Raw genomic sequence first — 21,103 nt, 5'->3', positions numbered from 1 at the left:
TCGATCCGCACTCGGAGAGCGTTCTTGGTGGTTGAATTGTCGATAAACAATTGTTTCTGCCTCTCGTCGACGACTCTAAAAGGAAGGTCGAGAGACATCCACTTAAAGCGCACTTACAGGTACCTACCCGGAAGCTTGGACGAAACACGAGCCGCAGAGTTGAAAAGTTGGAACGGGGAAGAAATTTAATAGGCACCGCGTAAAAAGAACGAAGTAGGTATTTGCGGCTGAACGTTCTCTCGAAAGGAGGATGTTCGGTAGAGGAATTGGTACACATAAACAAGGTCGGCTCGATTGAAAGGCACTAGGTGAAAACATCGTGCTTACGAATATTCTGCACAAGCCGCGGTATATTATCAAGTTTGCGAATTTTCAAGAGAAATATTTAGCCCGGCGTGGCGAGAGAGATACGATAATTTATAGTATCTCGATAACCGTCCTTCATCGGGCGGCTGCGTCGGTACCGCGAACGCCACTCTCAATCTCTATACTCAACGTAAATAACTATATATACACATTATACCTATAATATTTCAAGCGATAAGGAGCATTCGTAATTATCCGTGTGATATATTGCTATAGCGAATGAGTATAGCGTACAATTTTCCCGTTCTTTGGCAAACAATCAGCTCTTCCGAAAGACGCGGAGGAAATCGTTAAATCGTCAAATCTTACGCGAATCGTTCACCGTACCAAATTTCGCAGGTATAACCTACGGCAAATTGCCCTCCAAAGAGGAGGGAAATCCCCTGCATGGAATTTAGCGATCGGCGGATCAAAGGACACGGCTGATCGATCAATGGCGACACGCGTGGTGCAGGACGGACGTAGAGAGACGCCGCGAGACGCCGCGAGACGCCGGCGACGAGGCGACGCGACGGCTCGTAGGCAAGGATGGTCAGGGCGTCGCGGCGCTCTCGGCGCTCCGGAATGCCGAGGTGGCGTCGGCTCGCCTCGCTGGTCGAAGTCAGTACGTGGGAGACGCCGTCCGTTGTGCATCATTGCAGAGGAGAGCCAAGTGTCTGGCACAGAGTAGAATTGTTAGCTGCCGGGCCGGTACCCGCGACGACTTTCTTCACCCGAGTGTCGATTCCTCCGAGTTATTCCCAACGATAACTACGCTGCAGGGTTCAAAGTCGGAGTCTGTCGTGCTCTCGGTCGGCGATCCGAAATCGCCCGGTATTCCCGATATCTCGCCCCCCTCCTCCCTCCAGCCCCTTCTTCGTCCTCAGCTCGACGACATAAAAGAGACATAAATTTTCACTCCCAACGTTATACGTCCGCGTCGACGACCTACGCCAACTCTAGTGACAGTTTCTCGGCACACGTTGTGTCCAATTTTTTTTTTTTTTCACTCTAACGCACAACTTTACTCGCAGAGTTCGGTACGCGTCTAATTGTAAGACAGATTTCTGTACTTTCAAAATTATCGCGCCACGCTGTCACCTCCTTCAAGATAATTTTCTTAAACATCTAAGACGCGCGTTTCTCTCGTCCACAGATGGTCAAAGGTGAGTGATGATGCTCGGTGCTTTCCTGTTTCGCTCGATGTTTCGGATGATCCCTTGATTACGCATATTCGAGTACAATCGGTTTTCAACCTACGGTCCGACTTGGTCAAATTATTCCACATACCTGCGACAATTAGAAGAGCTGATAATTCTTTCGCGATCCTTATTTTTCGCATCAACGTATGTACCGAGTATGATAGTTTTTTTTTTTTACACGAAGCTTGGTATGCAATTTTGCACAGTAGCGTCTGAATACTTATTCGAGTTCTAATATTCAATTTATCATCTCATTCGTGTGTTTATGCATGTAGACATTTTGCTAAAAGAAATGCAAAACAAGCCCGAAAAAGAAAAATGGCTGGTTGCATTTAATTGTAAGAGAAGATCGAGTAAGTACCGCTCAAAGAGTATTCCTTGTTCTTTTTCTGTTCTTTGTAACAGGTTGACTTCATTTTTCGTCGTTTCGCAAAAACAAAACAAAATAGACCAAGCGAAAAGAATCGGTATAAATTCCTCGCAAGACCGCGCTTGTCCTTTTGTCTAAAGTTGACGATGCAGACTAGCAATCAACCACAGACGATGCCGTCTCTACTTAACGCTCGAGGTACAATACAACCAAAATTTCTTTCAAATTAATACCACTAATATACTATATGTATACCTATGTATAGGCGCTTCTTGTACAAAATTATGCTCATTTCGCGCACCTGTGTCAGATACGATGCGATTGTTTGAGCTAATTGTAAGAAAAACTTTGTCATTCAGTTTCACGCTATAGGCCACGAGGAAGTGGCATAACTCTATGTGCTTGCGGCACGAGAGGACGGTGATAAAAACAAGCGTGAATTTGCGGCTGATTATAGAGCCACTGGATTTGTTACGATGAAAAATCTATTACTCACCTCTTTGCGGAAACGCGGGCGCTGCAGCTCGGTTAAAATGACCAATCTGCAAGAATAAATTAAACAATGTCAATTAGCCGTATCGACGTGGTGAAAAGCGAAATAATTTCTTTTAGGGAAAGTAACTTTTCACGGGATTCAAAGCTCGCACATAGTTATATATGTATAATGTAATGTATACAGCCACGATACTTTGGAGTTTGCTATAAAGTTCAATTTTAAAATAAAGGAAATTGTTGTAAGTCAGTTACTATTAGTTAAATACGAATAAGCGTCGACTGAATAGAACGTATAAAATATAGGTATAAACTGCCAATTACCCGCAATCAGGTATTCCTACCGATAATCGTAATATGTATTCGTAGGTATAATAATAGGGTATATTTGCGCTACGCGCAGTAAAATTTTTAACACTTGGTGACAGACTTGTTTTCTTTATTTTATAGGATCGCTACCAGACATCGCCGTAACCATGGTTTCAGGCCGAGAGATCCACGGGGCCTTCAGGTACGAACCCGCTACACTGCACGATAATCGCAATTAATACCTCCATGCTGAAATTATTAAATTGCGATTTCATTAATGCCCAGCTCCAGCTCCTGGTAATAGACTAATAGAATCAGCCGGCAGCTCATACGACACGAATAATCCATTGACGCGTCGCGGCGCGGCGCGGTAATTGTCATCGATCGATGAATCAGAATACGCGATGTCCAATTAAGTGTTGGTTCTGCAATTTTCGATTTTTCGCCTCTCTGCAATCCGGCCGCGAAGAATCCTTTCCTCCGGCGCTGGTTGTCCAGCTCTCGTATCTTGACAAAGTAACGAGTATACTTATTGTTAGAGGTTTTCCTCGCAATCAGTCGCATGCATGTGTCCGTATCGACGGGTCGAAGGTGTACAACTGTATATTAGTATATACCTATATGATATTATTGTAGAGATATGGTCGCCCGGTGGGCTCGTGTGGGTCCAGTAGAGTTCGCGAATTGGCAGGAATGACGTCACATTGACGTAGGCAACAATTGTCGACTATTAAAACGCCGCGAGAGGTCTGCTCCTCCGGCTGTCCGCCAAGCAGTGCGGATAGCGCACAGAGGCGGATAGACGATTCGACAGTTTAAATTGAGGAAACTTCCGTGACTTCCATCATATTGTGCAGCCGTGTCGCGACAGCCACGCGGACAATAATTCTGCATAACTTATATGTACCGAAATCAAGAGGAAATAGTTGGTTCGCGCGATCGGTTTAATTGAAAGAAATCCGTATGTAGCACAAGGGATGCACCTTTCACAATGAACGGCACAACGCAACGCCCGGAAGCGAATATTTCGAATAAGCGGCGGAAGTTTAACAACTGCACGATTCCAAGTCATAAAGCTTCGCGTTCTATTTTCGACCGTGAATATTTCAGTTGGAAAAGATTCAGGGGGGTATCGACGTATTTCTACACCCACGTGCGCATTGAGGTGTAGTTAACGTACCTACACCTAGGTAGATCTTCACCGCCCTTCTCCTTACGATAATCAGCTATTATTCGTTACTATATACTTACTATATATACAAAGGTAAATACGATAGAAGAGAATCTGCTGATATTCACGATTAGGTGACCACCCACGCAGTTATAAGTCGACTTGGTCGAATAATTAATTATCGGTTATTATTAATGAGTCGGCGTTGCACCTTGTCGTTAGTATCTCCGGGAGAGTTGAGCTTGGAGAGTTTTGAGAATAACCGCGTACGCTAGGCGTTTATTACAGAGACTCTCGAGCGTCGTTATACAGGAGCGATATAACAATAGCGCGAAATTACGTTCAGTTTGACTATGTGAGTAGCTGCAGCAGAGCTCTGAAAGGGACTCGAGGCTCGACGAGCGTTTAGCGGTCCACGGATATAATACCTTGAACATACTTATCGAGTATCGCGAATGAGATTCGATACTTTCCACGGTTCCGCAGCAATTAGCGCGATTATGCCCGTTGGGTTTGTATGTACGTACATCGTGCATACATCCTATGTACCCTTATCACGAACGACAGCCGAGAGAAGGTCTACCCACGATATTTGACCTACGACAAGGCGATGAGAGGCTGGTTAACGAATTCATGCAATAAAAATCTGCCCGAAGCCTAAAGCTCCGATTTGTTTTCCCAACGGCAGTTTGATTGTGGACGACGTCGACTCGACGGATTCCCTTCGGTGTAACTCGATCGTCGGCGAAGGCCCGGAGGTGGACGGCTCGTCAACGGGAAGCAGCTCGTCGCAATCCTCGTCGTCGCACACCCCGTTGGACAGCCCGGGTGGACCGCGAGAGAGAATAAAGCAGATCCAGGTGGAGGCCGAGACGCGGCGGGGTGAATTCGCGAGGCTCCTCGAGGAGCACGCCCAGGTTGTCAGGAAGCTCAAGATGATGGAGGCCGAGGAACAGCTGAGCGGCTCGTCCTCAAGCGGCAACGTCCTCGGTGCGGCGACGCAGGCGTGATCGACGAGGATCATCGTGTGTCGATTGTATGGAAAAAAAAAAGTCTTACGCGATTATACCCACCGAGATATGTATGCATGTATGTATGTATGTATGTATGTATGTATGTATGTATGTATGTACACACACCCACTTTGTGTGCCGTAGTGCTGCTTGATTCGAATGCAAATACCCATCCCCGTGTGCACTCGAAGCAAACCTATAATACCTGTTACTATATGTATATACCTATAATGATTAATGGATGTATACCCCACTGAAAAATATGCAGAATTTAGAGCTCGATCGGCGTTCCCGGTTTCGTTAATAACGTAGAGATGTCGGGGTAGTTTTCTTTACTTCTTTACTTTTTTCACAATTTCTTTGAAATTTCTTGCAGAACTAATATTTCTAGATTCCTTTTCTACTCCCTTATGTCGCGACATGGTATACATATATATATATATATATATATATAGGTACAAAGAATAATGTATGTAGTCGAGAATGGCGAAAGCCGACAGACAGCGAAGCGGAGACGCATCCCGAAATATTGACTTGTATAAAGCATTGATTTTACGTCAGGACGCTTAGTTGACAAGCCACATAAGTTATGTAGCATGTGTGCGATATAGGAACAAGAAGGTAGGACAGGTACCCGAGTACGAAGAAGGTAGTAACGAGTGCGTCATGTACTCGCACACTGATGCATACGTTGGCAAAATGTGTCACTGTAATATTCGTAGTATATTAAACGAGGAGATTGGAAGGGAGAAAAGAAAAGAGAGAAAAAAAATTTATAACGTTTACTATAGTGGTATAGATATTTCGATCATGATGAGAATAAAAACATTTATAGTAATTATGTGTATAGGGAAACTCCGTGAGGCTTTAAACATTGAAACTGCAAAAACCGTATACGTATATTATATACACAACCGTGAAGGATACACTGCGTATCCATGTATAATTTTACGTAGTTTGGAAAGAAAAATAGCAGACTTCGGGTAAAAAGAAGCGGAGAAAAGGAGATGAGAATAACGTACTTTTGGCAATAACTTTTTCAAAGAATTTCAGAAAGACTGCAATGCAAGGTAACAAAAGAATAATAATAATAGTAACAACAACAATAATAATGGTAATGATGATTGTTCCAATTATTGTAAACTAGTGATAATTTTTAGCAATATACACCTTATTAATTTTGTAATGAAATTTTTGTGGAAAAGGAAGTAATAAAAAAAAAAGATAGCATTAATTCAAAAGTATGTATAAAATAGTATAATTGAAGTAATACAAGGAATTGATTTTAGAAATAAATGTGCATAAATTAATCCTATGGCATCTTATGTCAGCGACTTCGCTATATTGCTTGGCAGAGATGCGCCAATATCAAGGAACATGAAGAGACAACCATAGCGATCGTGTGTTTTTAAATGAAACTGGTTTGATTGATTCAAAATATAGATAGGTAGTTTATTAAACTGGTAAAATTTACATTTACGGTGATATCACAGTAATCTCTTATTCTTAGTATTTTATATTCTTGGGCGTTATGACCATTATAGCGCCCTCGAAACAAAAAACCACATCGATTTTGAATAACATTATTATTATTATCTGATCACACATAAAAAATTGTTGACTAATCGTTGTCACGAATTTCCCACTCGAAGAACTATGCAGAAGACCTATGAAACTCAAAGCAAAGCAGGAAGAAAAAGTTACTATAATCAATCAATCCGGTTAATTAGTAACAATTAAATATCAGGAGATCTTTACAGTGACGATAAATTGTCAGGACAAAGTAGCCGCAGAACGTTTGACACTTACAGTTCTCACACGAGCGGCAACAATAACTTGGGGGAAAGAAGTAGGGGATCGATATTGATGCGATCTTCTTAGAACCAACGATATATCGAAGAAGATATTGGAACACTCCGATGGAAATTTACCGCCATCGCTAAAAAATTATTCAGCAAATTTGCGACAAAGCTGAGTAAGTTCATTTACCCAACAGTCGGTAACAACGTGCACCTGCTGCCGACAATCCGTTTGTCGGCGGCGAACGCTCAGTGCTACAGAAGAGGTGGAGATTTTTGTTGAAAAACAATGTTTCGTTATCGGTATACAAGCAACGAAGTTATATGATCTCGTCAAATATCATATCATACGACCGCGTCTCGAGGAAGAAACAAATTGCCAACTACGGCTCTCTTGGTCTCCTTTGGTCCGCGAGCAGCATCATCCTATGACTCAGTTTAACATTATGATCGCGCAAGTACCTAATCAGATCTGCTTGTTTCTCGAGTAATTCAGCCAAGTTCGATCCCTTCTGCTGATAGCCGACCTCCCCGCCACCGGCGTACGAGTCTTGAGTGAACGACGACAGCCATTCCTCGCGGGTAACGTCCGGAGGTGGTCTCAATCGATTAAAGCGTCTAACTCGTCCTAGAATGTGAATGCAGTCCTCCGTTAGTTATATCAATTTCATATTACTTTTCCAGTCTTAGCTTTGATCAGCAAACTAACTAACAATCCGCCGGGCTTACTGATATAATTGACATAGACAGGGACGATTATCGAAAGTTCCAAGGTGGTGAGAAGCAATATGTAGTTCATCGGCGTAAGCCACTCCGAAGCTCTGCAGTATTTCTCATAGTCCATCTTGTGCGTGTGATGTAAGATTGTTGCGAGCAAAAGGTAAGCGGCGTTCCAAAGTGAGGCGACGAAGAACGGAGCCCTTATGTGCTGGTAGGTCGACTGATAGAAGTCCAAGTAGCCGCTTATCCTCAAATGATGATGTTTCAATTTGAGAATATGATCGAGTAGCATTACCAGGAGCCAGTAGGCGCAATGGAGATACAACAGTACGAAATATGTGTCGCATTTGTTTTCTTCCTCAGGCCACAACGAAACAAAGGCTATGCCAGTTATTTCCAAGGCAACCTAAGAATAGTCAAGTTCATATGTAATGCGTATAGGTCGGAAATTCCTCTACTTTCGAACTTCCGTTAGGTTTTAGGAATTAGAGAAGAAGAAGAAGAAGAAGAAGAAGAAGAAGAAGAAGAAGAAGAAGAAGAAGATGAACGCGGTTATGATATTTTACTCACGCCAAATAGGAGGGCGACGAACGTGTACGGGATCGTGTCCAATTTGTGAAAGTTGTCGTCCTCCTGCGAGGTGATAACTGGTTGTAGATATTCGTCGTCGTCCATGTTCATAGAAGCGGCGAAAAATACGGCGCCCTTCAACGAACGAGAATACCATAAGCGGGAGATTGAGGTTAGAGCTGGGTTGGCTTTACGCGAACTCGGAGAGTAACCCCGCGCTAGCTGAACCACGATTGGTCATTGCCTCACTTACGCTTCCAGAAGTGTTCGGCTGATCACGTACGAGGCTGACCATTCCCCGACGTGCCTGGTAGGTATACGAAGGATTTCAAACGAAAGATCGCTTCTCTTGATCTCTCTCGCGGTCTAGCGATCGGAAGGAACTGCCGCCGATAGTCTGCTGAAGCATTCCTTGGAGCTGCGCTAACAATTATAAGATGCGTCTATGATCTCCGGTTATTGTTTGTTGCAACTGCAGGAAGGTTATTTATTGCAGCCACGATATCATGTCGTGCGATCGAGGGAATAAGGACTGAAACATCGAACAGGGACGACAGGCGGATAGGTATCAAGCGTATCAAGTCAATCAACCTTGGATGACGGGTCAGTCGGACTTGAGAGCTGAGCTGCTGAGATCAGCCGTTCCCCCGATGAGTTTGCACCCACTCACGTGACAGGCCACGGACTTAGGACCTGAAGTGACTCAAGTGAGGAACAAATCGCAATGGCACCCAGCAGACGACGCGAGGCGAAGCGCGCCAACGTTCAAAATGTTGAGAACATCTGATTGCGAATAAAGACCGATGGGTCTATTGGGTTTTCGGCACTGATATGTACATATCTCAGTGGTTTTCCGCTTTTCAAAATGATTCCACAATTAGTTCATCAGTTGTTAATCTTTATGTGAGTAGTCATAATACAGCAGAACGGTAGGTGTAACTGGATTGAAAAATACATCCAAGGATCCAAACTATGCACCATCACTAATCGCGATGGATTGCCGGCGGATAATTTTCGCGAAATGAAAAATCGCGACTCCACGACTTGCTGGATTTTCGGTACTAGGAAAAAAAAAAAACGGAGTGACGAGAGACAACATTGACAACATGTCACCGGGGTGATCGGTAGAATGTAAGAAAAATCTAAAATCTCGGCAGTGTTTCAAACTAAAATATAAAAAAAAATAAAACTAAAAATGAAACATCAAATCAACCGTTGCCAGATAAATTCTACTCGAGCACGTTACTCCGAAGAGACTTGAATAACGCTACGAATCCTGATCGCTTTTTCACGTTAAACCGTAAGTCGATGAGGTTAAATTCCGCTTTCCTCTGCATCGATGCATTACGTTGAATAATACAGAAACGATGCAACATTTCTCCGAATACTCGTCGTCGTCGGTGCAACGAGGCGTCATTGATTCCACCCAGGAAACGAACGACCGTGTCCGAGACGCAGGTACGTCGCAGCGAGATTACCGAAAGAGCAAGGAGGACGCTTGTCAGCGCCAACCATTCCAGGGCGCCAAATTGTCCAACGAATGGTGTTTCAGAACTTGCAAACGAACGAGTGCCCGAGAGTCCTCCGTTCAGACCTGGGAGCCGTGGGTCCGCAGCACCTGCGTTTCCAGGTGCAACCCGCATAGAAGATCGACTCGTACTTTAGCGACAGGTCAAGACGTAGATTTTCAAATTTTGCGGGAGAAAAAATTGTTCCTTGACGCCGGTACGTGTCCCCGCTGGTTGCACAGCGAGCCGTGCAAAAATCAAGGAACGAGCCGTCGTAGTTGCGGAAACGGATCTTCGCATGCTGGGGAAATTCACGTCAACGCTCATCCCAATTCCTCCCTCGGCGATCCGGCTGCGGGGGCGCCGAACGACGGTTACAACCGACTTTCGGAATTGAGGTACCGATCGGCTAACGGAGTACGGAATCGGGGTAAAATCGCCGAGGTCAAATCCCCGATTACCCGGAAGAACATCGGCTGCGGAGTTTGCGAGGCTGCACTAGACCGACTGTTCGCGGACGTGGCTCTACAAGTTGTCGTTAATTGTTCGACTAGAGATGCTGACGCGGTCACTTCAAAGCCTGCAGGATCGACAGTGGCGCTGTCAAGACGTAAAACACCGTCGAAGAAGTCGTCGAAAAAAGCTGTCTTGGGACAAATGAAGGAAAGGAGTACCGAAACTTCGAGGGTGAAGAAAAAGGTTGTAGTTAAAAAACGGAGTAACATCGGCTCGAGTAAAATAAGGAAAGCTTCGGTAAAAAGCAGCAGCAGCTCGAAGAAAAAGAAAACTCGTGCGGTACTAGGAAAGAAAGTGACGGACGGAGAGAGCAGCACTCACTCCACGAAGAAATCGGCGGATGAAGGCGGCGTTAAGAGTGATCTGCACGTTGCTACGCATCCGGTTCTAGGGCTCCAAAGGGTCTGCGTAGATGTCATGACGGATGACGATCTCCGCAAACATAATCGTATACTTTGCACTCACTCGAGACCTGTCGCATCGCTTACGAAAGTTCCTTCGAAGAGTGAGGATAAAAACAGCGTCAAGAGCGAAGAAGGTGAGTCGGTAATTGCCAGTGATTGTAAAGACGAAATAAGTACTTCAACCGGAGGTGGGCAGAAAAATGACGATAATATCGACAAGGTCGAAGAACTGGAATCGAAGGATGAAATTTCGGAAATTAATATCGAAGCGGACGTTTTAAATAAGGTGGAGGCATGCTCCAGTAAATGTACGGGTATAACGCAGCTGAAGACCTATGACAAGCTGCAAATTAAATCTGGCTCTAGATCGTCGAAAAAGCAAACTGAATACGCCTCAACGTCGTTGGAAGAGAATCAAGAGGCAGTGACACGTGATAGCACGAAGAAGAAATCCGTCGCCAAGAAACCGCGAAAAGCCCGACAGTCCTCGAGGTCGGATAGCTGCGAGCAGGACGAGGATTTTCCAAAAAGGAAAATCATACAATCGAAGCAATTACATGCGACTGAAATTCAAAAAGTAAAAACTGAAAGAAGCTTTCAGAAATATGGACAAAAACCCGGGAGTAAACTACGGGAGGAAAAGTTAGAAACGGTCACTGACGAAACCGTAACGACCGACGAGAAATCGACGACGGCTGGAAAATCACGGACTACAACATCCGTAACGGACGATGAGCCTTCTCTCGCCTCGGTAAGATGATGGATCCGCCATCCCTGAGGCTTCTTTTAATTTTCTTTGCCTTCGCCAACCTGATAGTGTCATTTTTTCAGTTACATTCTGAAACAGTTACCCGTCCGAAATCAGGAAAGCTCGCATCGCGACGTCGAGAAGTCTCGTCGGTGATGACGATCTGGCATTGGCTCCGTCGAAAACGGCACCGCAAGAGCCGCACCCCTGCCGAAATCCCTCTTTTCGGGACGACGTCCTCGTCATCGGAATCACACGATAATCAGGCTGCGAAGGACCCGTTTCTTTGCCTTTTCTTCCCGGAGATCGCATCCGATTTTCCAACGGAAACGGCGGGAGATTCCAAATACGGTACGAGTTCATTCGATGGAAAAGCTGCTTGCGCGTCTTTGTCAAAAGTTAATGGAAGGAGAGGATTGTGGAAAGTTAGCAAGGCTAAAGTCAAGTATTAAATGTTCATCTAGCCAATGCCACGCTATATCGAAGTCTATACAATGTCCAACAAATAAAGCATCGTCGTAAAAACCTATCGATGTCTATACTTTCTTACAGCGTTTACAACGATTCGTACATGAATTCGTATTTTGCCTGCAGGTTATACCAGGTGTATCTGTTCTAGGTATTAGGATGAAGCTGTGTGCCCGTTATTTGGGGGTAGGTATGATACTTAGGAGTTAAGAGGACGCGTGCGCATTATTCGCGTCTGTTGCACGTGGAGGCCGAATGAGCTTTCGCAGAAACGGTCGGAGCTTGCAGTCGAGCGTGACTCGGCATGCGGAGCGTTGCTAGTTTGCAATTTTTTTTATTTTTCTATTTCTTCTACCTCTCCTCGGCGAATGACGCAGTCTCTCCTAGACCGAGGTGAAGTAAGCGCTTGGCCCTTATCTGTCAGCGAGATGAGTTGTAAACTTTTACGTAACCGCGAAGTAGTTAATTGCTACGAGGTGCTGACCAAATTGTTACTCCGATAATTGATAAAACTTTCATATTGTTGAAGCGGTTCGCAGAGCTCACTGTTTCAGAACAAGTGTGAATTTTTCGAAGTAACAAGAGAGAAGAGAAAAACATTAAAGAAAGCAGCGCGTTTGCGCAAGAGGAAACGAAAATGCTGAAGCGGGTGAATCTGGCAAGTTATTCACGTTTGGAATTAGAACGGAGTTAAAATTTGAGAGAGTATGATTTTACTCCGGGTGCAGTAACCGGTTCACAGCTTGTCATAATATTATTGTATAAATCAGCTATATAGATCGATACCGTTTGTGCAGAATCAATAAATCGGAGAGTTTAATCAGCCCACAAATAAAAAAACCGTGACAACCATGAGCAAGTCGTCGGAAGAAGCCGGTGGTAACGGACCCCCGCAGGATGGATCGGGAGAAAACAGTGGTCAGAAGGACGCGAATGGGATTTATGAAAACCGTGCGGGGACGAAAAAGATAGTTCGCGTGGTCACGGTAATGGCCTACGTATTTTCTGTGAGTTTTACTGCGATTCTTCTAAGTGCCTATTACGTGTTCATTTGGGAGCCACCGAACCCGAAAATGATACAGCGAAGCCGACTGGTGAGCGATCCTCAGATAGAGTATCTCACCCATTACTTGCCAAATTTACGAGCAAATTCTTCGGAGGAGTCGCTGGTGGCTACAGGGATCAACGATGGTCTAGGGAAGACATTGAATCTCCTCGAGAGAATAACTTTGCGGAAAGGACGTGAGATGCGATCCGACGATGGTTCGCAAGGGAGGCAGACTTTCAAGGATAGAGACGACTTTATGGAATTCAAATATTCCACCACCCCGCTCGTCGATCTACGAAACGAGGTATCGTTATCCTCCGTTTATCTCGCGACGGCTGCCTCGTCGGCGGGTGATTTATCGTCGCTCGAAATCGGCGAAACATCGTCAAGAAAAACAGAGCTAGGCGAGGATTCACCACCAACCGAAATCGATCTACCTGATAATCAAGCCACATCCGTAAACGTCGATACAACGACGGCTTACGCTAACGAACCTGTTTACTCGAGGCCCACCCCGGCGAACACGGGCGTGTACCTGGTGAAAAAGCCGTACGGCGAGCTTCGGGAGGTGAAGAAAGAAGAGAAGAAATCCGGGAATCCTCACCAATTTGCAAATGAGACAGCGCAGGAATCCGGCGGTGAGGGTGAAACCAACACGCCTCAACGGTTGCCCGGAATCACGTTCACCAAAGATGGAACCAACCTCTCGCCCCGACCCAACGCTTCGTCGATACCACCCGCCCCATCGGCGGTGGATCTGAGAGGAATCATTTATGCGGGATTACGTTTGAAAGTTGGAAACTATTCTCATTTCGAAGTCCGACCCGGCGCTACGGCGAAGGGTAATGGAGGTAAGGGGTTCGACGGTCATTTATAAGAGGGACCGCGAGTGTTACGTAGACCCCCGGTTATAGTTGTCAGCGGTGGACGCGAAGGGTAGTTCAAACCGCTTGTACGATACCTAGACGCCGATGTTACGTGTACTCGAGATATATTGTAAGGTCATATATTCTATTGACATCTCCTCCGACTGTTTCGGTAACATTATGTCGTAGACAGGACGGATTCCCCCTAAAAGTTGCTCATACATGACGTAACTCTATCCGTACATCGCGTCCATCGCTTTTTTTTTTTTAATTCTTCTTTCACGTAGTTTCTTTCAATGTCCCCGCTCAATCGCAACATTTCCATAACATCCGCGCGAATCAACAATTCCAATCGGGTGGCGTTTTCCCACAGTTGCACCAATGGATTTGCATGCATGCGTTAGGCACGTATAGATATGACTATAAACGTACATTGAACAAACAGAATTGAAAAAGTACGAGACGACAATTGTCTTGATACTTTACACCGTCCAAATTTCGTCCTGTATATTATTTTGAAAAATTCTTTACAAAATTGTATTTCAACAACGCGTGCCAAGTTCTCATTTCTTTTGCTACACCGACGCTTTATAACGAAGCTCTAAGGGAGTCAAGGAAGTGCATTGCCGCGGATGCCAATTTATTTACCGAGAGAATGATTCCAATCATTGCCCTCAATGTAACGTCCGCATCCACCCAAAGTATCAGAGTGTAATACGATAAAAACACGGGAGTTGGTGCTGGAGGACGGGGGTAATTAAAGCCTTACAAATAAGCGAAATACCGGGGTGAAGGAGGGGTCAAGGAGGGGTCAAAGAGGGGCGGAGAGGTGGAGGGGTTGGAAGGTGGCGGTCGGATTATCCGCGGTACCCGACATAATATGCGATGCGGAGTCGTAGAGGAAAGTCCGCCCTAGGAGGGCTTCGCGTTTCGTTACGTCACCCCACGCCGCGACGTTTCCCCCAACAAAACCGTTTGCTACTTCATTTTTTTCAATTTTATTTCATTTTGTTAATTCTTTTTTACCTCGAGATTCTCTCCACAGCAGAGAACCAACATTTGAAACCTATTGAAATTTTCGTCTGAATTCTACACAGGGTAAGTTGTTTCGGCGATATGACGTACATCTTCGTCTTGGGCTGGATCTATAAAAATCAATCGAATGCCTCCCTTCGCCGCGCGTTGATGCCTTCGGCGTCTAACGTCGTCTGCCTGCTATACGTATATATAAATATATTATATATACATACATACATACATATACATATGTGTGCGTATATATGTATACGACGCGGGTCTTTTAGATTGAGGGCGTAGTACATATATATGTATATATATATATATATATATACATGTATATATTATATATATACATATTACCGAGGATGTTTGGCTAGGCGGAGATCGAAGCCATCCGGCACTCTTAAAACAAAGGTGCGCCTATACCTATAATATACATTTATATATTTCATGCGCTGGGAATTCGCGAAAATCTCGAAATGAGACGTGTATATCCATATACCCGTACGGTATATACATGATATACTTATGCATTGATGCCGCGAAGAATCCGATTTCTTCGATCGAAAATCGTTATAATAAAACTATGACAAACTGTTAAAATGTTTGGTCGTCCGTCATAAGTTCGACAAGAGTGTAAATGATAATGCATTAACGGGAATAAATGGGAATGGGAATAAAGTTTATCACGTTATGGCTACTCGTACTTCGATTCTGATGATAGATTACGCGGTAAAAGAACAGGGCAGCAGTAACTAGGCTGTTACGGGTACAGCAGCGTCGACGGACGAGGCAGGATTAGTAAAATTACACGCGACACCCTGGGGTGACCCGTGGCGTTAAAACTTGGGTATGCCCCACGCACGTATGTACCTACAATAATCACACAGCGGCCGTTCATCGATCTGCTCGAGCTTCGGGTTTGAATCGTATACGGTAAAGGTGGCGTGATCTCTTCCCACGAGAGTATCTTTCGAGCCGCAATAACGGTGTGTAGATACGTACATACATATACACATAGGTATAGGTCTAGGCCTACTCGATCAATTCATACGTCATACGTCATACGTCTACGTAGGATAACAGCTAGCGAGCGCGACTTCTTCGACCTCCAGAAATGAATCCGTTCTTTTCGGGATTCTCTTCTATATATCCTTGAACGCGGACATCAGCGCTGAGTATAGAAAGTTTTAGTTAGTAACTAACATCGGATCATTGCAACATCTGCGACAGCTCTTTTCGGGCTTGCAGAATTCCTCCTCGAGGCTTGCGCAGTACGCCTACGTTATATATGTAGCTAGCTTGCCAAGCTTTGGAGCGCATTCGGAACGTTGTGGGTGTGCCTCAACGTGGTGAGTTTTCGTCGGTGGGCTACGGACACGACGTCTGGTAAACATGCGGCTCTAAATAACCTTCAGGGGTTCAAAGCTTCGCGAGCCTTCGCCGCCTAGACCCGTTACTCAAATCTACGTCTCGTTGGTTTACCAAAAACTCGGCACCTCGGTGGTTTAAAACTCGCATTACCTCCCTCGTCGTCGTTTTTAAGGAAGGTCGTAAACGGACTAGTCGCGGCTGCTAAAATATTTCTTGGAAACTTGGAGGAGAAAAAAAAAGCAAAGATCTCCGATAAACAACTGTGCCTGTATTCACCGAGCACGGCAAATCAATTATCAACGAACTATGCAATATACTGCGAAGTGAGAACGTTGCATTTGGCGCAGGGTAACCTTGAGGGTAACGTATTTGGTTTATCGTTAGAGAATTAATCATAACCGTCGAAATATCAGTCTATGGTTGACTTGGTCAGCTTAATTTTTCTTCTCTTCTTTTTTATTGTTATTAACAACGTAGTACCGATAGACGGGTGCTACGATAACTTTCGGCGAGAAAGAAAGGCACGTATAAACAGAGCCCTTGAACGTGCTGAATTCCTCTAGATAGCGTTTAGGAGACACGATCTGCGCGGCGCGTCTGTGCAGAAGGCGTGCCAATAACGCGAGGGGAATCACTACTCGTGGCGGGTTTTCGATTTCCAACCAGCGATAAGAACTAGAATTAAAAGAAAATCATGAAGATTCCCAACAATTCCGATGAAAGAAAATCATCAAGGTAGCGGTATAATACATGTATGAGGAAAAGAAGTAAAGTTGTTACGTCGACGTAGAGAAAATACGCGGGGAAGACATGCAGCTGTCGAGAAAGATGAGTGCCCAGAACATGATGGCTAGTATAAGTCGTACTTTGCGTACAAGGAGAGATAGCAAAGCGGCCGCCGCTAACGAGGTGAAATTTGCCGGGGAGGAGAGCAAGGACAAACTTTACGAGCCTAAGCACAGGCCGAAGCTAGTGCGGGTATTGACGGTCGTCGCCTACGTTATTTCCGTTAGCCTAGCCGCCATTATTTTGTCTCTTTACTACATGTTCATCTGGACACCGGAAGACCGTCCTTCCAATGCGACATTCAAAGCAGGAAAAAACTCGAATGCTACGAGTAGCAGAGACGGGTGCCCGAATTATACGACTAGCCCGCCACCCGTTGCTGGTCCGGTTCCTACCAGCCGGCATCCCGGATCGACTTCTTACCACGGTAATTAACGACGCCGACGACGAGATCGTCGATCGCCACTCCAAATTTGAAAACTCGAATAAGATCCAGACGCACGACGCGCGTGCGACCCCCTTGGCACACTTATACCCGTAATACGCCAGTTTTGCGATGTTGAAATACACATGGAGGAACAGCGTCAAGTTTCTGGTTAAAAATTTTCAATATTTTTCACAGACGCGATCGAAGGAGGAGACGAGAGGAGGGTGACGGAGGCGGTGATATCGGGGATCCCAGCAGTGTCCAAGCTGGACGAGAATTTCGATGACGACAGGTCGGGAGAGCACGACGATCGGTCAGGGTTGAAGGAGGATGGAAACGAGGCGTCGACCACCGTTTCCAAGGATCGGCCGGTCTATGACGGGAGAAACGCGAGGGAGCGCATCCTGAAGCGCAAATAGTGATACGGCGACGAATCGAGACCTCCTGAATTCATGCAGTTATGAACAATTTTATTATTCGTCTTCGTATGATAAGCGACGAAATTATATACCCGTTGTAGGTACGCATGTGGCACTTCGAATCGAATAAGAGACATGCCGGATTCGTTGTCTTGCGTAATGTAATTTTAGAATTCAAATCTCGTAGAGTCGTAAGTCTGGAATTGTCACTGCGATACTACTTCCTTATATCATACTGATATTATGTATAAAATTTTACTATTATAATCCACAGGTATACTCTTATTATGTATTCATAGATATATATATATATATATATATACATATATATACACACGGATGAATTTGAAAAAATTTCACACTCTGACAAAGTCAATTTATTTATCGATTATTATTCTACGGCGTGATAATATTAATATATATCTGCCGATATAGGTATTTCAGACTCGTGCGTCGTGATAACGCTGAATAAAATAAATTTCTCATCAACGATAGATTAATTAGAAAACTTACGAAACTCCTTCAGTTAGCGGCATTTCGCACGTAGGTTCAGAGTATAAACAATCATTGTTGTGAATTGGAATAGAAATAAGTCCAGGCAAACGTATAATCTTTCTATACGTTTGTTTATATCATCTACATGGATATATATGAAATAAAGGAGTCGTTTATTACCAAATGCATATGATTTTACAAATGGAGCAGGGACGATTTCGATACCGGATAAATACTTTTTCACTCGTCGTCAGCCGCCGGTCATAAACATGTGAACGTCTTGGCCCGAGCTAATCATTTTCGTTGTCCTTTCGGTGCCGACGATGCCTGCGAGCTTCAACGCGTCATACTTCGAGTACATCAAAGTGACGGTCATGTTACTGTCCGAGCCTGCGTTCGGATTCTGATTCGCTTCCTGCATGAGGTTGCAAAGTTCGCTGTAAAAGTGAGGGAACGTCGGCGGTGCAAAGAATATCAGATGCCTTATGCCCTTGAGGCGTATCCTACGGAAGAAATGAAACCGCTCCGAGTAAATGAGGAAATGCGCGTCACTGTGGTAAAACATGTCCCTGGCCCTGGCCACCTTTGCATCCTTCGAGTACTCGCAGATCTGAACGAAGCTGAGCTCCTCCTTCTTGAAGTAGTTGCGAACTTTGACGAAGTCGAAGTAGGACGGTACGTAGATAACGGTGTGATTCATGATGCTGTCCTTGTACTGGGGGAGAATCTTCGATACGAAGAAAGCGAACCTGGCCTCTATGTCGTGGCCGTGGTCTCGGGAATCGAACCTGTGAAACACCTGGGGCACTTGAATCACCGCTTGGCAAACGGTTCCGGAAGTCACCGGATTCACGACCCTCGCTTTTCCCGCGTAGTTGAAGCACCGCTTGTTGAATATCGCATGTATCTCGGGTAACGCTACGCCGGAGAATATCAGCGTCTGCCGATAGAACTTTGACCAACCATTCACCACCCAGCTGCGAACGCGAGAGAAATCCGTACCGTGAGATTCCTTTGGCTGGAGATGAATGTGGTCGAGGACGTGCAGCAAGTGGTCCCAATTCTGCATCGCGAACACCTCCGTCTGGTCCATCACGAGCAACTCCACGGACGCAAGGAAATCGTAATCCCTGTCGGGTTCGCCCTCGGCGCCGACGAGCATTCGGAGCCCAAGGACGGACGAGATGATTATATCGGATGAGTAAAAGTCGGAATAAAGTTTCAACGTTTTCTTCGTCACGGATATGCCGATTTTGAAGGTATCGTCGACGTTCCCTTCGAAGGTTTGCTCGTAATCTTCGGGCTTGGGATTTTTCCTCGGCATTGCAAGTTCGTTGCCACTGAAATCCTCCATGAAACGAAGTTTGTTCACCACTGACCCACCCTTGTCTTCTCCGATTAAAATCGCGATCAATAGCTGGACAATTTTTAAACACGAGTGTCTGAATGGGACTATTATAAGAACCTTCGGCCTGACTAATCCCTGATCCCGATATTCGTCCGGAATATCCGCTGTCCCTGACTTCTTGGCCTTAGTCAGTTTCGCATTGTGATGCAAGACCTTGGTTCTAGTTTTTAAAATGTGATTTACCGCGTGCAAACAATAAAGAAATCTAATTTCTTCGCCGTTGGCGAAATTCCGCTCGTTGTAGCACAGATCTTGATAATTGTTAATTATGGTAAACAATTCTTTCTGCAACAGTGTTAGGGGACTCGGCTTATTGTTAGACACCAGACTGTCCTTAATATTATCGTAGTTCGCCTTGGAGATATTGCCTTGAATTTGCGACTTGACGAACAACTTGTCCCAGTCAACGGCGTCTATGGCTTGCGGAACAGCTCCGTGCCTGGCGAATTGCTTGTCTTCCAATATCGAGATCCTGGGTCTTTTTTTAACAGGCTTAGAAAACTCATCCGCGATCTCTGGGATTTGAAACACAACGGTTCCAAGAGTTGGCCACTTCGACCTACTTGTCGCAGCCTTCTGAGGAACTGCGGATACGGATTTGTACAAGTCGTCGTCTAAATCGTTGAGCAGATGAATTGAAAACGGATCTCTGAGGTTTCCGGCATCTTCGCGCGCGGTCTCTTGGTCTTCTTCCTCTTCCTCCCTTAAATTTATCTCGATATGTTCGGCGTCGCTAACCTCGGAAGTATCGTGATCCACGTCCGGGATTCCCGTCTTGAAAAGACTTTCTTCTACGGCGGAAGATTCGAGCCCGGCTTCGTCGTCAGGCTCGGATTCAGACTCTGACTCGGAATCAGAGTCAATGGCAGGTTGCCTCCTAGTTTCGGCACCACCGATAGCTGAAAGCAACATTTTTAACGGATCCTCTCGTTCCTCTTCGGAACTCTCAGCCTCAAGTTCCAACTGTTTACTTCTCTCCGCCTCTAATTTTCGCCTCCTACTTTCAATCTCTTCGTTCTTGGCATCACGTTCTTTGACATACGAGGCTTCCCTGATATTGAATTTACCCTTTTTCAGCTTAGGCTTATGCTCGAAACGCTTATCCAATTTCCGTCGATTCCCTCCGCGAGTCGGTTTTTTCCCACGAACCATCGTATCAAAACTGTCCCGCGTTCAATTCAGCCAGCAATAATTCAATTTAAATGCACACGATCTATTGACAACAAATAATCATCGCTCGCGTTGGCACACACGTGGTTTTCAGGTTAAGACTCATTGAGACTGCAGCACCGCGAACGCGGCGGCGGAGATAGGCGGCACCAGTGTATACCAAACATAGCAGACGACAAAGAGCGGGGAGCGTCGCGTTATTTGAAAACGAAATTGACACGACGTGTACGTTCCAGCATCTCCTCGGAAGCACAGCGATCGTCGCGAAGCGAGGAAAGGTTCGATAATGTCACAGAGAGAATACTTGTAAAAATTTTTAACGGAGCGGGTTCTGTCGATCAATGATCCGGACGAAACGGCTTTTTCCGAGCAGCTGCGATATTCCTGCCAACTTGGATGCGGCGAGAGGGTGGTGGTCGGTCATCCGAGCAATTCAACATAGGTATACACATAGG

At 45.2% G+C, this 21,103-nt stretch overlaps 4 protein-coding genes across 5 annotated transcripts; 2 read left to right on the top strand and 2 right to left on the bottom strand.

The window, feature by feature from the left end:
• The first annotated feature begins 1,382 nt into the window (after positions 1–1,382).
• LOC124414177 lies at positions 1,383–5,260 on the top strand. Of its 2 annotated transcripts, XM_046895142.1 has the most exons (4): positions 1,423–1,511; positions 1,953–2,115; positions 2,860–2,920; positions 4,578–5,260. In XM_046895142.1, the coding sequence occupies exons 2-4, from the start codon at positions 2,064–2,066 to the stop codon at positions 4,897–4,899; spliced, it is 435 nt and encodes a 144-aa protein (XP_046751098.1). In that variant the 5' UTR covers positions 1,423–1,511; positions 1,953–2,063; the 3' UTR covers positions 4,900–5,260. The 2 variants fall into 2 exon arrangements, with proteins under 2 accessions (XP_046751099.1, XP_046751098.1); XM_046895143.1 differs by lacking the exon at positions 1,953–2,115 and having other exon boundaries at positions 1,383–1,511.
• Positions 5,261–6,333: 1,073 nt separating this feature from the next.
• On the bottom strand, positions 6,334–8,449 carry LOC124414174 (transmembrane protein 192). The gene is made up of 4 exons (XM_046895138.1): positions 8,245–8,449; positions 7,992–8,126; positions 7,431–7,827; positions 6,334–7,329 (listed from the first exon to the last, which is right to left on the bottom strand). The coding sequence occupies exons 1-4, from the start codon at positions 8,284–8,286 to the stop codon at positions 7,085–7,087; spliced, it is 819 nt and encodes a 272-aa protein (XP_046751094.1). The 5' UTR covers positions 8,287–8,449; the 3' UTR covers positions 6,334–7,084.
• Positions 8,450–11,894: 3,445 nt separating this feature from the next.
• Positions 11,895–17,905, top strand: LOC124414173. Its single transcript, XM_046895136.1, has 2 exons — positions 11,895–13,534; positions 17,352–17,905. Exons 1-2 carry the CDS (start codon positions 12,487–12,489, stop codon positions 17,573–17,575), a joined length of 1,272 nt encoding a protein of 423 aa, XP_046751092.1. The 5' UTR covers positions 11,895–12,486; the 3' UTR covers positions 17,576–17,905.
• A 330-nt stretch (positions 17,906–18,235) lies between these two features.
• On the bottom strand, positions 18,236–20,740 carry LOC124414168 (U3 small nucleolar RNA-associated protein 25 homolog). The gene has a single exon (XM_046895120.1). It carries the CDS (start codon positions 20,628–20,630, stop codon positions 18,321–18,323), a length of 2,310 nt encoding a protein of 769 aa, XP_046751076.1. The 5' UTR covers positions 20,631–20,740; the 3' UTR covers positions 18,236–18,320.
• Positions 20,741–21,103: the final 363 nt, after the last annotated feature.

This window comes from Diprion similis, chromosome 13 (genome assembly GCF_021155765.1).
Source record: "Diprion similis isolate iyDipSimi1 chromosome 13, iyDipSimi1.1, whole genome shotgun sequence".
Classification (NCBI taxonomy): domain Eukaryota; kingdom Metazoa; phylum Arthropoda; class Insecta; order Hymenoptera; family Diprionidae; genus Diprion; species Diprion similis.
This window is presented reverse-complemented; position numbering and strand designations above follow the sequence as displayed.

Bases quoted from the DNA above. Each gene is read 5' to 3' on its own strand.
- LOC124414174 (XM_046895138.1), bottom strand. From the start codon at position 8,286: ATGGTCAGCCTCGTACGTGATCAGCCGAACACTTCTGGAAGC. The intron at 7,828-7,991 runs GTGAGTAAAATA...GACTATTCTTAG, and splicing joins TCGTCGCCCTCCTATTTGGC to GTTGCCTTGGAAATAACTGG. The intron at 7,330-7,430 runs GTAAGCCCGGCG...TTCACATTCTAG, and splicing joins TGTCTATGTCAATTATATCA to GACGAGTTAGACGCTTTAAT.
- LOC124414177 (XM_046895142.1), top strand. From the start codon at position 2,064: ATGCAGACTAGCAATCAACCACAGACGATGCCGTCTCTACTTAACGCT. The intron at 2,116-2,859 runs GTACAATACAAC...TTTATTTTATAG, and splicing joins GTCTCTACTTAACGCTCGAG to GATCGCTACCAGACATCGCC. The intron at 2,921-4,577 runs GTACGAACCCGC...TCCCAACGGCAG, and splicing joins GAGATCCACGGGGCCTTCAG to TTTGATTGTGGACGACGTCG.
- LOC124414173 (XM_046895136.1), top strand. From the start codon at position 12,487: ATGAGCAAGTCGTCGGAAGAAGCCGGTGGTAACGGACCCCCGCAGGAT. The intron at 13,535-17,351 runs GTAAGGGGTTCG...TATTTTTCACAG, and splicing joins TACGGCGAAGGGTAATGGAG to ACGCGATCGAAGGAGGAGAC.
- LOC124414168 (XM_046895120.1), bottom strand. From the start codon at position 20,630: ATGGTTCGTGGGAAAAAACCGACTCGCGGAGGGAATCGACGGAAATTG.